General features: G+C 37.7%; 1 protein-coding gene across 1 annotated transcript in view; it reads left to right on the top strand.

Annotated features, from left to right (window-relative positions):
• The window catches only part of LOC140146498 (rapamycin-insensitive companion of mTOR-like), a 117,791-nt gene that overhangs the window by 77,886 nt on the left and 20,442 nt on the right, over positions 1-19,463 (top strand). Inside the window, 3 exon segments of the mRNA XM_072168367.1 lie at positions 16,449-16,495; positions 17,908-18,058; positions 18,471-18,685. Coding sequence (XP_072024468.1) covers positions 16,449-16,495; positions 17,908-18,058; positions 18,471-18,685 — 413 coding nt within the window.

Below are 19,463 nucleotides of genomic sequence, written 5' to 3' on the forward strand. Positions count from 1 at the left end.
ATAGTCCTATTGGTCAGACAAAGGCAATATTTTCCTATTATGTCATTGGTTGAGAGGCCGCACAAATTATGTCATTGGTTGAGGGGTTGCACAAGATGTGATTTTTTTGTGTCTGATCAGTGATGGATCAGAAATCAGAGACAGACCAAGGCCAAGACACAAATTAAGAAAGTAATCTGGATTAATAAGATGGATTGATGAAGGAAATTACTTTGTATGGTATATATATCCAAAGAGTGCAATCATTATCAAGCTTCAATAGGAAGGAGCCAACATTGAGTGGGTGAATTCAAAGGGTCAAATCAAAATATCACTCAAGCTTGGTAAATGTAAATATATATATGTACATGTGCATTTTTTGCTGGTTGTAGTATTAAATCGCATGTGTCAAGTTAATTGCACAAAGGGTACAGTACAAGTGTGGTTTGTGTGCACTCTTGTGGCACAACCGCAAAAAAGCCTTACGATACTGAACAAGAAGTAAACCAAAATTTAGTCTCATGACAAACTGAACATCACCTACAACTGAACTAGGTTTGTTCATAGGAGTTATATATCTTTTAGTGTGTCCTGATTAATGTTAGAAAATTGTAACAACTTCAGTGTTCACAACAAATCTTTGAACTCAAATTTTAATTGACAATCCTGATAAACATTTTTGTGTGAATCTTTTCTTCATTAAAAATGAAAATAAGTGAAACAAATGTAAATGCATGGAATTAATGTATGTGACATTATGTCACATTTAGTTGAGGAGCTGGGCATTTAGTTGTATAGGCTTGAAACGGTCAATGTTTTAATTTGAAATCACTCTATTTAGTAAAATAATGTCATTTATTCCAGTAATTCAATTGTCACTTGTGCAATTGAAATTTACCCTATGATATCAAATGCTAATTATGTCATAAATGCCCCACTTAGTAGTATGGTATGTAAGAAGTTTTTGGCAGTTTATTTTCAGTTTCAAGTTGAAAGATTATTTCCATGCATTAGCAAACTTTATATGATACAGACATCCCCCGGCTGGCTAGCATGCTAATTAAAGATTCTATCAGGCCCATTCACCTGCTTCTGGACCAGGAGAAATAGAATCACTTTATAGCAGCTTTATTTATTATTAATATCAGGCTTAATTCTGTTGCTTTATACATTTAAAAGAACAAGCTTCTGGTGACTTTTTTGTTATTTTCCAAGATGGGGGCAGTTTTGATAGATGAAACCAATTTGATGAATTGAAAGTACACTATTTCTATAATAGATAGCTGCTCTGTGAGGTTCATGGTGAGGGTCACTCCATGAGCAGGTTGATGAGTCCCCAATGTGCAACTGGCATAGGATTTTTTTTGAAATATTGATAAATTAGTATAAAGTTCCATCTTGTGTATTTGCAGAAATATAATTTAATAAGTTAAATCCAGGAAACCTTAGTGGCTGGCTGTTTTGATAGCTTCTTATTTTAAGTAGAGATAGGCATCAGGCTTGTTAAGTAATTCTAACAAATATTTTATTTGGAATGCCCATGCTGTTTTACAAATTAAAATATAGTATATGCATGAATTTCTAAACAATTATTTATGTTATAAATGAAGTGTTTTCTATCTAAATCCATGCAATTTTCCCACTAAATTGTTAAATGTACTAAAATGGATAGAATATGAAATGATCAATCTTATACGCTATTCAGAACTTTGATATGTAATGTTGCACAAATGCTACATGGCTATCGGGGAAATAGGTCAAACTATTTTTTCAGGGGTATTGGCTGCAGGCCTATCACCCTATACCCGGAGAGTGAGGGGTTATAGGCCAGTAGGTAGTACCAAGGGAAAAATAGTTTGATATATTTCCCTAATAAACCATGTAGTATTTTGTCTTACTACACTTCTTATATATTTATGAGCTAATGGTGCCAAATTATTCATTTATCTTAATTCAAATAAATACATGGTAACATAACCCTTACTGAACTAAATCTCACTGAATCTCACTATGAAAATCGCTGCCCGTGCACGCATTGCACGTGACTTGATGACGCAATCAGCCTAAGCCATACATGCCCAGGGAATCGTCGGCCGGGCCAACGTCACCTGTGTGGCTACACGCTGGGGATCTTCTGCGTGGCATGCGAGGGGTCCGAGGTTGAATCCCGGGGTGCAAAGTGACTTCTTTCTTCATCTTCTCTCCTTTTTCGTTTCTTCTTTCCCTTCCGATAGCAAAAATCCCTTGTGTTCAGTTAGGGTTATGTAGCGTGTTTTTCCTAGATATAGGCCAAAATAACCCTTACTGAACTAAATCTCACTGAATCTCACTATGAAAATCGCTGCCCGTGCACGCATTGCACGTGACTTGATGACGCAATCAGCCTAAGCCATATATGCCCAGGGAATCGTCGGCCGGGCCAACGTCACCTGTGTGGCTACACGCTGGGGATCTTCTGCGTGGCATGCGAGGGGTCCGAGGTTCGAATCCCGGGGGTGCAAAGTGACTTCTTTCTTCATCTTCTCTCCCTTTTTCGTTTCTTCTTTCCCTTCCGATAGCAAAAATCCCTTGTGTTCAGTTAGGGTTAACCATTTTTCATTGATCCAACATTCTAAATTCAACAACTCCTCCTATACCTTTGTACAGCAGCCAACCGTTGTTAATCCGTGATGAATCCACACCTTTACTGTAGCGTGAACGCGAGCGAGACTACGCGTTACGCGAGAGCGCGTAAAATTCGTCACGCCTGGAACCTATGTGCGTATGCAAACTTTGCCAGTTGAATTCAGTATTTTTCAGGCAGCGGCTAGACATCGATTAAAACTGGACTCTTACCGCCAGAATAGCACTTCTGGCTATTTGTTTAACGAACTGCTCGTTATTGTATCTGCCATTTACAAACATACCAGGAAAATACTGTAATTCCTGTATATCCACCACTCCAACTATAGGAGTCTGTCCATCTGGGAACAATATCGGCCAAAAAGGGCGAATACCACTGAGGGCAAATAAGAGTTCCTGCTGCCCCGAGCGCATCATGTGAAATAGGACTCTTGGAATGAGGTGTATAGGTGGCACTAACCAGTTATTTTCATTAGACCAATCCACAGTAAATGCGTCTATATTCTCACAACCTGGGTTCCAAAACCTCGAATCGAATCTTGGCAACTTTGCATTGTAAAAACTGGCAAATCTGTCTATTGTATGAGGACCCCATCTTTTGTCCAATTTCTCAAATATATAATCTGAGATAGCCCAATCATCAGCATCAATAATGCGACTGATATAATCAGCTCTTTCATTGTCTGATCTAGGGACCCATTCCACTTCTAAAGATATATTATCTTGGACACAAATTCTGAAAATGTTCAAAGCAATTTCTTGTAAATCAGTTTTCATACTGCCTTTTGTTGCTATCGCTGCAACACTTTGGTTATCCGTAAACCATTTCACAACATGATTCCCAAGCTTCTTGACAAATGAAGCCATGACCATTTCTACTGCCTTAAGCTCTCTCCATGCCGAGCTTCGTCTTGCATCAACTTGATTCCATTGCCCATGAGCAATATCATCTGACATATCTACTACATACCCGCCAGTAGCCAGTGCTACTTGCATCTGAATATACTATTTTAGATGCTGCTGTTTTCGGTTCAACTTTTGCACAATTGAGAGTACTAATATTTTCCGCCAAAACTCTAATTCACTAATGGCTTCTTCCGACACACAAACAAAGGATTCCCAGTTTGTCTTTACCTTCTACACAGACATGTAAAGATTTCGTCATTAATCTTGCTATATTTCCAACTGCCAGGCTAGTGGAAACAATTTTTCCCGCCACACTAGCCAGAAGTCTAGCCTTCACATTTAAATTCCCACTATTGTCTTTGTAGTTAAGAATAGTGGTAGTGCTTTGATGTATGTCTTGAACTCTTCTTCCGGTGACCCCAAATGCACCCGATTCTAGATCAATATCATATCCCAACCACTCTAATGTTATTGTTGGGCTCCAAATCGACTTCTGGATATTCGGCACAAATCCAGATTTAATCAGATCGGCTTTAATACTATCACTAGCCTCTTTTGCTTTATCTACAGACCCACCAAAACCTAGACCATCATCTAGAAATACTACAATTGCCTTGCCTTCGCTTCTCCACTTCTTTACCAACGGTCGAACTATTTTAGTAAAAATGAATGGAGCCGAACTCAAACCAAATGCCAGGCACGAAAATCTAAAATAACGCACTTTACCATTGAGATTCCATGAGAATCCCAAGAATTTTCTATGCATAGGGTGAATCTCTATATGATGATACCCGGACTTCAAGTCAAATTTGAACATGAAACCACCTTTCCTAAGAAACAGCAGTGCTGTTCTCATATCCTCAAACTTAACGGATTGCTTGCGAATGAACTTGTTTACCATCCTCAGGTCAAGAATTAGCCTCTTTTTTCCGTTTGGCTGAATAGAAACAGTGAGTGGGTTAATAACGTGGGGAGATTGACAAATTTCTACAGACCCCAATTTTACCAGCTCAGATATGGCCTCAGACACAAATTCGTGATTATTATACGCAGACCTGTTATTCTTGGATGATTGCATCGGAGGCTCGTCATAAAAAGGAATTACATATCCGTTTTCAATAGTTTCCATTATAAACTGTGGTGCCCCAATTTCCCGCCAAAACTGGGCGTGGCTTTTTAGCCTACCTGAAACCTTGATCGTAATATTACCTTCGCTTCTCTCATAATCTGCATAATCAAATACTATATCATCTGAAATACAGACACATTCATCTACGCTACATGAATTATCATACTTGCTGCCGTCTGGCTGGACAACTTTCTCTCCAGTGGCCGAACTTCCCACAGAAGTAGCAACTGCCTTTGCCTTGCCTGCTGATGGGCCCAGTGAAGGACCCTCCTGCACGAAAAAGCTGACTAGAAGAACCAGGCATACCAAAACCACCACCCACGGAAGCGCCGCCATCTTTTTGAACTTTTTGCCGCTTGCTTGCTAGCTTGCTTCTGCTTGATCTTTTTCCTGCTCGATATTCGCCCGTTGAATTCTTTTGTGATCATCCTCATCAGCTGCCAACTCATTGGTTTCAGACTTTTCGGACACGGTCGCCCACCCATGCTCGCTGATGTCAGCCAGTCTTATAAACTTCTGTCTTGTACCGATGGTATCTCTCGCTTTAAGTAGGTGCACCTTACCATCAACTGGGTCATCAATGGCCTTGGTTATTAGGTCGTCAACAGATCTATGTTACAAGTAAATAACACGTAACACTTATTAGAGACAATTCATATCAGATCAGATACGCACCAAATCGCACATTTCGCGCCAATCAACCAATTGAGATAATTCAATACATTTCCACGCTGGATGATTTTCTTTTTTTACTCGGACACATTAGCTCATACCAATTGAACAAAATTTCTATAAAAGGTGAGCCACGCGTATCACTGCCCTTTTGCTATTGTTAACCTTGCACACAGAACAGACCTATTGATATTACACGGTCCACTGTGACACGGTCCATTGGACCCATTACAACTGACCAGAAAAGCTGCTGCCAACCATTTCTTATTAAACATGATAGTAATTGAATTATCCTTCTAATAAATTTAATCATTTTAAGTACCACAGAAACGGAACGAAAACTTAACTGGTTAAACTCGTACTGCCGTTTATTTCCTTCTCTTTTCCACTTTGTCTCAGAGGCCGTCGCCAACTTCTTTTCAAAACACTCCGCTGTTTTCTTATTTTCTTGCCAAAATTCCTCCTTTGCTGACTGTAGTGACTCTGTAAACGAACTTTTTAGCTCTGCTTGGCTACTTTTGAACTGATTCAGTAACTCTTGAATGTCTTCTTTTTCGTTGCGGCCGTCATATTCATATAGGCCTAACACCAATGCCACGTCACTGAAGCTGAGACGGAACCGGGATATTGAAAAAGCGTGTGTGCTGCGTGGTGCTACCAACCTGAAGTGACTACCAAACACTAACACGCCCCGACGCACACCCAAGTCATTCATTATGACGTAACGTGAAGAAAATAAATATATGCTAATTCGCCGAGGGCGCTCAAACGCACATATTTTCATTTTTAAAAAGTAGCATTGCAGTGAAAATGTTACATTAAATAGGGGTCTCATATGCAATTTAATTGTGGCACCAAACTTTTGATGCTGTGATTGAGGTTGTAGGAAATAGCAGAAATAGTAACCTGTATATAGCCCAGGGGGGCCACTCATATATAAAAGTTGTAAGCATGCGTGTGAATGCACTTCAGAAAAGCACCCTTAACAAGGACAACCATTGTGTCTTCAAAAGGACCCTTAACAAGGATAATGGTTTGTTAATCATACCCTTAACAAGGACTAAGTTACAAGTGGATTAAGGATGCATGACCAATTTTGAAGAAAAAAGTAAAAGACATCAACTTTCAAGGTTTCTTATTTCCTTTATTATTATACTCTAATTGGATACTTCCTAACTGGATTTGGAAGGCTTAGGCCTACTCAGTTATCATTTTGAATTATCGCCTGCATTATTAGGGCAGTATATTTTATTATGACGATTGTAGGGGATGTGATTAGATTTAACTACCCTTAGCACGGACACATGGTGTCAAAAATGACACCCTTAATTGCTATAATCAATGATTTTGAGACCCTTAACACGGGCCCGTGCGGGCCCGTGTTACAGTAGAAAAAAGCACCCATATTCCGCGTTTTTGTTCACACGCATGCTTACAACTTTTATATGAGTGGCCCCCCTGGGGTTTATAGTCTGTTGATCATCACCTGGTAGTAGCTGAATCTAATTTTGTGGTGTAGAATGCAATTGGCCAATCAAGGCATCATTAGCTCATGAATATATAATGAGGTGTACTACTTTGCAATGACTTATTGCACTGGCTGACCGCTTGTCCTAATCATCGCAGAAGATCATGCCTGCGCCACGCGATGCTACGCAGCTTGTTCAGCTAATGATGTTCGATGTATGTAATGGTGACGGGATTCAATTAGCCAATCAGAACCCCACTTCCTGTTTATGCTGTAAACAGTGCCAAATTGGCAAATTCAACATTTTGAGTTGTATGAGATGAGTAGAGCTGTTATCTCATTGCAATGTCAACATCCTGCATTTTAACCTGACATTTGTAGCTCACCGTAAGATCACAACTTTTTGCTTTTATGTAACCAACTCAGTTAAGGTTATTTTATGAGTAAACCTATTTCAACGAAACCTGAAGGCAAAAAAAGGGTAATTTTTGGTGGTAGACATTAAAAAAAATGAGGAAATAATAATACAAATAGTAAAATCCTAATGACAAATGAGAAAGTTTTATACTTCATTTTAATACAACACAGAAAAAAATAAGCTTATCAATCTGTTACAAGAAAACCATTGGTAGCCACTTATCCACTTATAACCAGTGGTGCATTGGATCACCAGGCGGCAGTAAAAATTCTCAAGTAGCCCAATTTTTAAGCTCAAATAAGGCGCCCGAATTTAGAACGTAAATCACCAATTGGGCGGAAAAGCACTTGACTTTAAAAACTCCTGCCTGGTACTCAATGGGTAATAACTGGTGACAAAACCCATTGTCTATATAAATAAAAGGAAGTCGCTAAATCTTGTTCGCGAATAGACTCAGAGATGATTTCACTTTCAGCTCTGATTTATTAAATACATTGATCGGGTACATATTGCCATTAAACCATCTGAGGTCCATTTTTGCAAAACTATTCAATCACTATGGAAATAACAAAAAAAATGGTCGGTTGCTAGGCCGTTGAGGTCAATAACCTTACGGCTCAGATCATGACCAAAAACGCGTCAAATGCAGGCGCGTGATTAGTGGCGAATCACGCACCCTGACACGCATCTGCGTCTGGGTTTATAGGTCGCATACCGCAGAGGGTTGTCTGATGGTCTGAGGAGGGGGGGGGGGGGTGGTGTCCACTCAGAATTGAACACTTGATCAAAATAAAGGCCTAGGCCTAATTGAAGCCATTTTGGGGATCATTTTTGTTTTGTCATTGCTTTAAAGTGTACAGGTGTCCAAAACAGAAACCAAAACGGTCACTTCTTTATACGCAAGGGGTGGGGGTTGAGTATTTGAAAAAAAAATCAAAATAAAGGCTCAATTGAAGCACCATTTTGACACTAATATTGTTATCATCGTTTAAAACGTAAGTGTACAGCTGTCCGAAGCAGAAGCAAAAACGGACACTTCTTAATACCCAGGGGGGATGTGGCCCCTGAGTAGGCCCTATTTGAAAAAAAAATTCAAAATAAAGACCGAATTGAAGCTATTTCGCGACCACTTTGACACTATAATAGTTGTTATCGGATGTCCAAAGCAAGCTTTTTTATCAATACGCGGAGAGAGGGTGTCTGATGGAGGGTGCGCCGGGAGGGGGGGCACTTTCGAATATGAAAGTAACGCATACCTGTCCCTACCAGAGTATGACACTAGGGGTCTATCGACGGCGATTATGGTCAAAAAGGGTGTTATTCAGTAGTGGGGGCCTCCACGGTGAGAACGCTTAAATTCAGTGCCATTAACCGTAAAACATAACTTTCTGGGCAACGTTTTGTGAAAATTTGCCTTTTTGAAACCAAAATTGCTACAAAAATGTTAAATTTGTTCACAATGCGTGCGAAGCGCCTAAAATATTTGCAGATTTGGTGTAAATTTCTATTAAAAAAAGGGGGTCATTGGGTGTAAGCTGGTGAAAAAAGGGGTCATTGGGTGACAGATTTGCAAAATAAATCTGAGGGATTAAGTGAGTATAACAACATTATCACAGATCTGGATATTCCCTTAAATAAAAGTTTAGCTTCTTACATTGACAGGAGCTAACATGATTATCAACATCTGATTATTGCTGGATGAATAATCTACACCAAGACAGCATGATTATCATCACCGTTTACTCCCGTTTACTAAACACTCCCGTTTTACTAACCGCTCCCGTTTACTCAACTAGCGGGGACCCGCGCTTCGCGCGGGTCTCCCGCTAGTTATTGTAATTTGGAGCTTCAAAGATTCAAAACCTTTATACATTGGATAAATTGAAAGGAAAATATGTCAGATTACTGTCACAGCCCAATTTTAGGCAAGTGATGGCATGCTTATTACCCAATGTGTGCGTAGGCACAGTGTTGGCATCACTGTATAAGTGGGTGAATTTTTTTCCTTTATGCCATTGTGGCAAATTCCATCTCCCTGCTCAGAAATAGCTGCTTCTCTATTTGGCTATTCCAGTTGAAATCCATACACCCCCTATGGAAGACATGACCTTGATATATAGACACTAGGGGTATAGATTTCAAATGGAGTCACCCATTCAGGCAACACCGTTTAATATTCACACTCCCTGTATGGAAGATTAAGGTCATGTCTCTCATAGGGAATGTATGAATTTCAACTGGAATAGCCCATTGTTGTTGCACAAAGGGAATTACATAGCTTCCTGTATATCACTCACAGTATCACTTCACAAAAAAGTACATAATATAATTGGATGGGAAAATAGGTTCCTGCATTAATTTGTAGCTTAATCAGTTAAACACTACTCTATTACATTTGCGTTTGCCATGAGCCGTGACTGACATAGTTCTAACACTTCTCTTCTTTCTGGTGATTCCTGTTGGGTGCTGCTAATACTAAGATATCTGTAGTGATTAACAAAAAACTTAACATTGGTCTCTGATTACAGTGAGAATTTCCAGTGATGATGAACATGGCATGCCATTTTAAATGCACATACAATTCCTTGTGGCTGCCGTATCTAGGATAGACGTGCCAATATGGATGCATTGTTGTGGTTGAATCACTGGCAGGCATTGGTTTCAAGCTGTGTTCATTCAGGAAATTCTCACTGTATAGTAGTTGTAACTAAATATCACAGTGATGGTGCAGTGCTCTTATTCCTACATACTTATAACCCCAGACACTTGGTCCCTTTGTATTGAAGGTGATGATATCAAAGTAGTACATAGCTATTATGCAATGGTCGTTTCTTGCACTCTGCATATTGCACAAGACTACACTCCACAATTCATACTCATCAGTATGAGTAAATCAAAGTCAATCTTGTGGACCAAAGAATTTTCAGGCAAAATTCAGTTCTGATTATGATAATTGGAGAATAAAGCTATTATTTTAGCTTCTGTTGTGTATCTGTCATCTCATATAACAGGCGATACCATTTTTGTCTCGCCTGAACTTTGTTCAGGATGGGACTTAGTAATCACTATTTCTGTCTGTCGGGTGTGTAGGTGTGTGTGTGTGTCCGTCCAGAGCTGTATCTGGGGAACCGTAAGACCTACGGGGACGTTACTTGGTGGGAGGAAGGATATCCAAGTTAGCTACGTAACCGTATGTTTTCGGTAAAAATATGCAAACTAACATAGCTAATTTGCATAATTTATGCGAAAAGCAGCATAAATTGATAGCAGAGTTTGTGGACAGACCATCTCAAGATCCGTCAGGCGTATGGTAATGAAACTTGGTGGTAGGAATGATACACACCTGCTGATCACCTGATTAGGTTTTTAGCGAAAAGTATGCGCATGATTTAGTTGGTAATTTGCATAATTTATGCGGAACGCTTCTACAAATATGGTTGAAATCTGAAGAAATCTGCCTTGTGAAGCTGTATCTGGAGATCCGTGACAACCCTAAGCGCTATGATGAAACTTGGTAGCATGACCAGAGGATCTCGACCTGATTCGATTTATAGCGCAAAATATGGTAATTAAGTACCTAATTTGCATAATTTATGCATAAAATGCAAAACCAATTTTCTCGGAGACTAGGGGTCGCGCGTTCTTCAAACTTGGTGGGTGGGTGCATCTTCACCCCAGACAGAACAAGTTTGTATTGGTTAGTGGGTCAAGGCCATCCGAGGTCATCCAGGGGTCATCTGAGGTTAAATTACTAAAAACTCGTATGGGCACGAAACTTGCTGGGTACAGTCAACATTTAGAGCCAAATTTTGGGAAGGTCATTTCAGGGTCATCTGAGGTCACCCAGGGGTCATCTGAGGTCAAATGATTAAAAACTGTCACATGGGCATGAAACTTGGTGGGTACAGTCATCATTTAGAGCCAAATTTTTGGAAGGTCATTTCTGGGTCATCCAAGGTCACCCAGGGTCATCTGAGGTCTAAAAACTGTCATATGGGCATGAAACTTGGTGGGTACAGTCCAAATTTAGAGTCAAATTTTCGGAAGGTCATTTCAGGGTCATCCGAGGTCACCCATGGGTCATCTGAGGTCAAATGATTAAAAACTCACATGGGCATGAAACTTGGTGGGTACAGTCATCATTTAGAGCCAAATTTTTGGAAGGTCATTTCTGGGTCATCCAAGGTCACCCAGGGTCATCTGAGGTCAAATGACTAAAAACTGTCATATGGGCATGAAACTTGGTGGGTACAGTCCACATTTAGAGTCAAATTTTCGGAAGGTCATTTTGGGGTCATCGGAGGTCACCCAGGGGTCATCTGAGGTCATATTACTAAAAACTGTGAGTTCTTGCCAAGTTGAAACGGATCAAGGTCTTTCTTCGGATTCGGGTTCGGGATCAGCAAAAAATTATAAATATATATTAGTATAGAAATAAATATACAATATAATACAAAAGTACAGATGTTTCCATCCGTGATGTGAGAACTGAATAAGCAAAAAAAAAAAAAAACACTACCCACACTGTACACAGGCATTAGAATTTTCAGTTTAAAAACTGAATTCAGTTTTTTTTATAGTTAAAATTTCCGCAACTTTATTTAATTTCAGCCCGTTTTTGGTACTATTTGCCCAATTTCACGCACATTTTCAGTTTTTTCAGTTATTTTTAGGAAGGTGCAGTCTCATGCCTGTGTACAAGTGTACATTATAATGCATGTTACCATTGATCGGAGATCTAAAAAGGTTAGAACAGTTGAGGAAGAGATCGGCAGATGTTTGGAGTGGCCGGTCTGATATCCGAATCGGGTGGGATTGTTCCAAATTGTTCAGGATGGGTTCGGGTCATGCCAAAATCTTGCCCCGCAGAGCACTATTTCAGCATAGGTGATAAAATATTTTATCCACTTTAAGCACAATCTTGAATTTGAATTAATAATAATTGTAGCAAACTGAGTATCAAAATGCATTTTGAAATAAAGCCTAAAAAGAATTATGTATATAATCTTCTAAACAAGGAACATGCCAAATGATGTATTTTTGCAGCTAACATTTTGACATTCCATTTGTCCACATGGCGCATAAGCTACAAATAATTTGCCATGCAATCACATTATGCAATGATTTGTCACAAGAATGATGCACATGGCTAACACTGATGTGCTGCCCATTGGACTGACTAGATGCTCTATGTGGATCACATCATTTCAACTAGCCTGAGTGGATATAATGCAATCAATCATTCAAACAAGTTTAATCTGTGCCATTAGCTGAGACTGTCACAGCTTGCCCAAATATTCTATTGGCTTCCATATTCTTGAAGAGGTTCATTAGGTTTGTACAAACTTATAATATACATTTCATCTTGTCAAAACAAAGTTATTTACTGACCTGACAGTTTCAACCATCTTGGGGATGGCCATCTTCAAAGTGATGTTTGTTGATCCAACTTCTGTACACCAACTGAGGGTGCACTAGTAGTGCACCCTCTGTTGGTGTACAGAAGTTGGATCAACAAATAGTGCCACTAGCACCCAGAAGAGGATCATATTCATGACTAATAAGGGAGTCTGCTGTATCAGGTAAACAATTCGGATAACACTGAACACCATGAACATAGATGAGGGGCATTACCTTAGTCACAAATACAATCCTCTTATGGGCACCCTAGCTCCCTCTGTTGGTGGACAGAAGTTGGATCGATGGTCATCGCCCAAGGTGGTCAAAACTGTAAGTTTGGTAAATAACTTTCAGTTTTGACAAGATGAAATGTATATGAAGAGCTTATTTCCAAACCGTGTTATAAGTCCACCCACCTTCAAAATTGAGATTTTGATGAAAATGGGTAGTGAGTAACTAGGGCTATCCAGCAATGTGTTTGTTTTTTCCCAAAATTAGTCAAGTTCCGAAATGTTGACACACAAAGTATCGATTTTTTTCCAAAACGTGTTAAGTCCAATCCAGTTTTGTAGCAAACTGTGTTAAGTCCACGAACACTGCCCTTGTGGGCAGCTTGTAGGCAAGTAGCACGGCATAGGGCTTCCAATAGTTAATCGCCAACGTTCTTGTTTGGTCCTGAGACTAGTATACATGAATTTGGTCTGCATAAAAAGTTGTTGTTGTTGTTTTTGTTTTATATTAGTAGGCTTAGTTTGTATGGGATTTCTGAAATATTTGATAGATACCTCCAGAAAGACACGAATAGGGTGGGAAGGGGGAGAGGGAGAGGCTGTGATGGTAGAATTAATGTTAGAGGATGGTGGTAGAGTTAGTTTTTGATATTATTATTTTGTATGATTATCAAAATGTGCTACTAAATTCAAGGTATAATTTTAAAGTTAAAGGTATAAAAAAAGCTTACGACTGTCAATATGAGATTAGGGTGGCAGCATGGGGGTGGGGGAAATATTTGTGATAATGTGTTAAAACAAGTGGATATTTCAGGTCATCACTTATTGTCAGTGAAATGATGTTTATTTAATTCTGAGAAATGCAATTCAACTAAGTTTTGAATGTTGAACTATTTTAAGCGTCGAATTTTGGTAAAAATGGGCAGCAGGAGGGGTTCGAGATGCAAGGTGTTTTGTGGCAAAATTGTGTTTTATAGTAGAGAGAATCACATTTTGTATGTTTCTAATAAATTTGTTATCTTTTAAGACTAGTTTGAGAAAAATATGGTTAGTTCTGTGTTACAGATACTATGTTTTGTGTCAAAATGTGTTAAGTCCATGCCAGAAATTGTGTTTTGTGTCAAAACGTGTTAAGTCCATGCTATTTTTAAAACAAATTAATTCATTAAAAAAAATCAAAAGTCTCTAGATTTTAACTTAACATGTTTTTATGGTCCTATACATGTCACCTTCACTTCACTGTAATTTTATAGAAATCTAACTTTTTTTCATTGCCATAAAGAAAATTCCTGATTTTCTTCACAAAGTGAATCTTGTGGACTTAACACGGTTTGGAAATGAGCTCTTCATATTATGAATTATATTGTCAACATGCAAGTGTCAAATTCAAGCTGTGGCGATGCAGTAATCTTTGCTTCATGTTATTAGAAATCTATTTGAAAATAAGCTTTGCTAAGCTATTCATCATGCTCATAGATACTTATGTATACTTCAAAATGCTTGTTACGTCATGCTTAAGGTTGGCCATTTTGGAGCCTTAAGTGCTGAATTGTTAGTCTGAAGTATATTAAAGTATATACATTTAGAATGGCAAACAGTTGATGAAATCATATGGGATGTCAATTATTTTGGCAAAGATATTTTTAGAGAAAACTGAAAACAACCACATTTGTGACCCAAATTTGTTGGTACTACATACATGTACCAAAAATTCTTCTAATTTTTTTTATTAATTCTCAAAACTAGATATAAATATCTCTTTTTATTCCTTTTATATTTTGATCATCTTTGAAAAATATTCACCAAAAATGACTAAAAAATGGTCAAAGTTGGTCAAGTAGCCCTTCCTCCAAACCAATGAATTTAACATGTAAGTTTGTATACGTACACAAACTACCGGCATGACAAATTTACACCTGAATAATGTGTGCTTCTGTTAACTGAGTTTGCACATACACTACTGTAAAGGAGTGAATTCATGACCATTTTACATTGGTTGTCTCTGTACACAAGTATAAAGGAGTTGTTTAATTTCACCTTGCCATTGGAACTTGTCCTGTTCTTGTCACATTCCATGGGCTATTCCAGTTGAAATCCATACACCCTCAATGGAAGACATAACATAAATCTCCTACACAGGGCGTGTGAATTGCAAATGGGGTTACGTTAATGGGGGACTCCATTTGAAATCTCGCACTCCCTATGTTGGAGATTAAGGTCATGTATTCCATAGGGAAGGTATGGATTTTAACTGGAATAGTCCAATGTTCTCCAGGAATGACGAGACACTGGTACCCTCATATTGACCACACAAGTAAGTAACAACTGCTTGAAGCTTGATATATATACAACACATGCTGAAATGGAGCCATGATTAGGCCTATATCATAGGTTGCCTTATACTTTAAGATACTAACAAGATCATTAAGCTTAAGGCCACAATATTTGCAACCTTTGTGTCGTGACATTCAATAACATTTTGTTTATGATCATGTTTTCAGCACATCATTGTGTACCACACAACTGTGAAGAATTCAGGATCAATATATCCAAAGGGTGTCTTGCACATTTTCTAAATAAACCATAGAGCTCCATATATATTAACAGCAGTGACGATGACCATTAGGCACTGTAGGAACAAATGTAACATTTACAATGGATTTAGATGTAATTTGTGAATTGGCATCTTTTTCCATTAAAAGGGTAACCATGGCAACAAATTTTAGGCTATTACGACAATTGAGGCATCAAAATGTGCAGAACAAAACCGGGTTTCTTTTTGCTATTTCAGTTTTAAAAATTTGATGCATAGATTTTGAACTATGTGTGAAATGTGTTTATATTGGTATGTTTGTAATCACTATAATATGACCTACCTATAATTAGAGTGGATGGGCTATGAAATGCTCTTGTCCATTCCAGAAGAGAAATAAGTGCATTGAAATATGAAATACCACAACAGTAACAGTATCAATACAAATTGATGCAAGACAGCAGTGTATAGTGTGTGAATTATAGGTTAATGAGCGTGTATTACTTGTTGCTCGAGAAATTAGACAAAAATAATGACGCAGCGTGCTGATGTTGATGCGTCTAATGCATGAGCCCGAAGGGGAGTGCTTTAGACGCATCAACATCAGCATAAGTGCATTATTTTGTCTATAATTTCTCGAGCAACAAGTAATACACGTTCATTAACCTATTTCATACACGAGATGAAAAAAAAAACATGTGATTTTTAAACAAAATTATCACTAAAAATATTGGAAAACAAAACCAAATATAAATGCATCAACCCGCCCGAAAAATGAATCACACTGCACGTAGTTCGAGGAGTGCACAATATACACAATCAATGGATGGTTTGGATTTTTCTAGCGATTGTTCTGATTGGTTCGCTCTACCTAGGAGTGTATAAATTATCTATAATATTCAGCAAGGTCCTTCAGTACTCCTTATTATCATGTTAAAAGAACAAGGTCACGACTGGGTCATGCAATACTATGCAGCTTGATCAACAATTAGCCAATCAGAACCCCACATGCTGTAAACAAATGACTGGTGAATACTATAGGTGATGATATGATGTGTCAATGAAGAAACACTTTGATTTCTTACTTGCAGAGAGGCAATGTCACTCTGAAGAAGTTTGAAGATGCCAACATTAACAGGTAAGCTGTATGCAATTCACACATAAAGTCTGCACAAAAAGTAACTCAGCTGTTATAAATACGCCTATAGATTTAGAACTAATAATTGTTTTCACAATATTTCAACATAGCGAGAAGGATGATTTAATTACACGCATTTTGATACCCCATACGTCAAATGTCGTTCAATATTAACAACACAGTAGTGCTTTTACAGAAAAATACCCGAATTTAAAAGTTGCCGTTTACAGCGATCAATGGTTATAATGCCAGCACTGTAAACACCTAAAGCCTGCCATTATCTTCGCACGTACTTCAAATCAATACAAATAATTGCAACTTTTAAATTGGGGTATTTTTCTTTCAAAACACTGCTGTATTGTCAATATTGAACAAAATTGGACAAATGGGGTATCAAAATACGCGTAAATAAATCATCCTTTATATGTTGAAATATTGTGAAAACAATAATTAGTTCTGAATCTATAGGTGTATTTATAACAGCTGAGTTACTTTTTGTGCATACTTTAGAACAACCAGACATTGTTTTAATTTGGTAGAGCCAACACCTACAAATATTTCATCACAAGAACATTGTAAACTTTTCATTATCAATTGAGACTCTCTCTGCAGTCTTGTAATATACCACCCATGATGTCATGAATCATAAAAAGTTTGTTGTTTATTTAATGGTTTATGGAATGATGTGAGGCAGTTACAGTAGTGGTCAGCAACAACCTGTAAAGTGTGCTGAGGCTTGTGGATCAATGTCTAGGGACTTTAAATCTCGGCATTGTTTGTTATATTTTATGATAGGTAAGCTAACAGAATGAACATGACTGTTACGATAGTGTGCAGCGTTACTCCATGATTGTATATTCTTATTCAATGGGTGTGTCTTGTAAAGAATTCACATAATTTGATTGGTTTGCAAACCGTAGTCTCCTATGAAACTAGTTTGGTTACGCTCCTTCCACATGTGGAGGGAGCGTAACCAAACTGGCCGCGTAGGAGACTAACTCTGAGGCCGCACTCGCTGTCCTAATCCAAATAGTGCGAGATATTTCGAGTGATAGAGGTGAAGTTTATGATGTTGTTTTTTGCAAATTCCCAATGTTTTTCACTGCCAAATGTATTGGGAACATTCATAATGATTGGGAACTTTCATAATAATTGCAAATAATAAATATAAAAAAAAAAAAGAAAAATCTAAAAATTTAAAAAGATCATACATTAATGCTTTAAAATAAAACAAAAGGGGTATGGAACACAACTCCTGATCTAAATGAAAGCTTTTATTTCAAACTAAAATTACAATTTGTACCACATCGCCAACAAAGTTTTACCAAAAGCAGAACTGGTGATATAAAATGCCATACTATAATATGTTTAAAGGAATATATTTCACTGGCATTGCTTTATCTTTATTTCAGATTTTTCAGAAGACTAGTAGAATTCTACAAGCCAACTAGTAAAGAGTTTTCATGCATAGACCTGGGTCAAAGTCTAAGCAGACCTACTGAAATACAGCATTACTCTGTCATTGGCTGCCAGTTGATAGACTTTCTCTTGGCCTGTGATGAGGTAAGTTCTTCACCATATATCTTATTAGCTGACTTTGTAGAGCACCGGTCCAATGATCTGAAGGACCATGGTTCAAATTCTGGATGGTCAGTGATCTTTTTTCTCTGGCTGGTATTTATGTATGTGGAGACTTGTGTTAAATACATTTCTCATAAGAACCCTCCTCCCCCCTCTCAAAAAAAAAATAAAAATTGTGTTCTTAGCCTACCTTTTCCTTGTTTTTTTGCCATTTTTCACCCAATATTTACATAACAAAAAGCCTGTAACAAGCCCCTTTTTGCCCAAGTTGTAATAAGTATAACATACAACAGGCTCACTTAAATACACACACTAAATCACATCACATGTTTGATGGAGCAGTTCATATATTTTGTAGAGAGAATAAATTGAATCCTGTTGTTGTGGTTACCAGGTGGAATCTCAGCGTCTTCTTACAGATTTGGCTCAGGATATCGCAGACTGCCTTATGGAAATCACCATGTCACCCAAGCCAGTGCCACCAGAGGCTGTATTCAGTCAGAATAGTGTGACCAGTACATTGAGTCAAGATTACTTCCTACTTACTGGACAAGTAGCACGTAATATGCATGGAGAGCAAATCTTGGAGAAAGTTGGCACTTTCCAATAGTGAGTCACTAGGCAGTTGGCCTTTCTTAATTTCTGAAGCTAAGAAAACTGACATCTTGAAAAGATGAAGAATAAAAATTGCCAAAAAGTGAAGTGTAAAAGCTATGTACATGGTATAGCTATTAAGTAAAATCAGTGGTTGAGAATGTTTTATAAATTGGAGATTTGACAACGTTAAATTAATGAATAATGTATGCTGGACAATAAAGCCCAAAGACTTTTACAAAGACTAATTTTTGGCACTTTGCTCATTTCTCAAAATTTTTAGGTTTGGTTTTGCTTCCAATATATCACAGAATAATACACACACAGTTGATTTAGTGTTACTTAAATATATATTTAAAAGGAATGTTAGTACTTTTTTGTGTTTTCTTGATATTTTCTAGAAGCACTAAATTACCCAAATACCTAGATTTTATTTAGTCTTTCGAGGGTAGTAAAGAAGATTAACATCTAAATTCTCATGCCAGCTTTTTTCATTTAATTGTTTCTATTTGTGTGTTTTTAACATTCCCTAAAATTAAAAAATGGAAATTTTTTTTTTCAAGACGTAAACACTTTATCTAATAATCCTAGTGAGAGAATTTGGATATATTAAGCTTTAATTTACCACCCCTCAAAGTTTGGTAACCATAGCACCTTCCTTGTGGGCAAATAAAAAAAAAATTGGCATAATTGGCATAAAGGAATTTTCAAAGAATAAAGAAAAACATAATTTCTACAAGACTCTTAAAATAGGTGGGGAATATACTTTTCTTTGCTATGAATAGACCTGATT

This window comes from Amphiura filiformis, chromosome 2 (assembly GCF_039555335.1).
Source record: "Amphiura filiformis chromosome 2, Afil_fr2py, whole genome shotgun sequence".
Lineage (NCBI taxonomy): Eukaryota > Metazoa > Echinodermata > Ophiuroidea > Amphilepidida > Amphiuridae > Amphiura > Amphiura filiformis.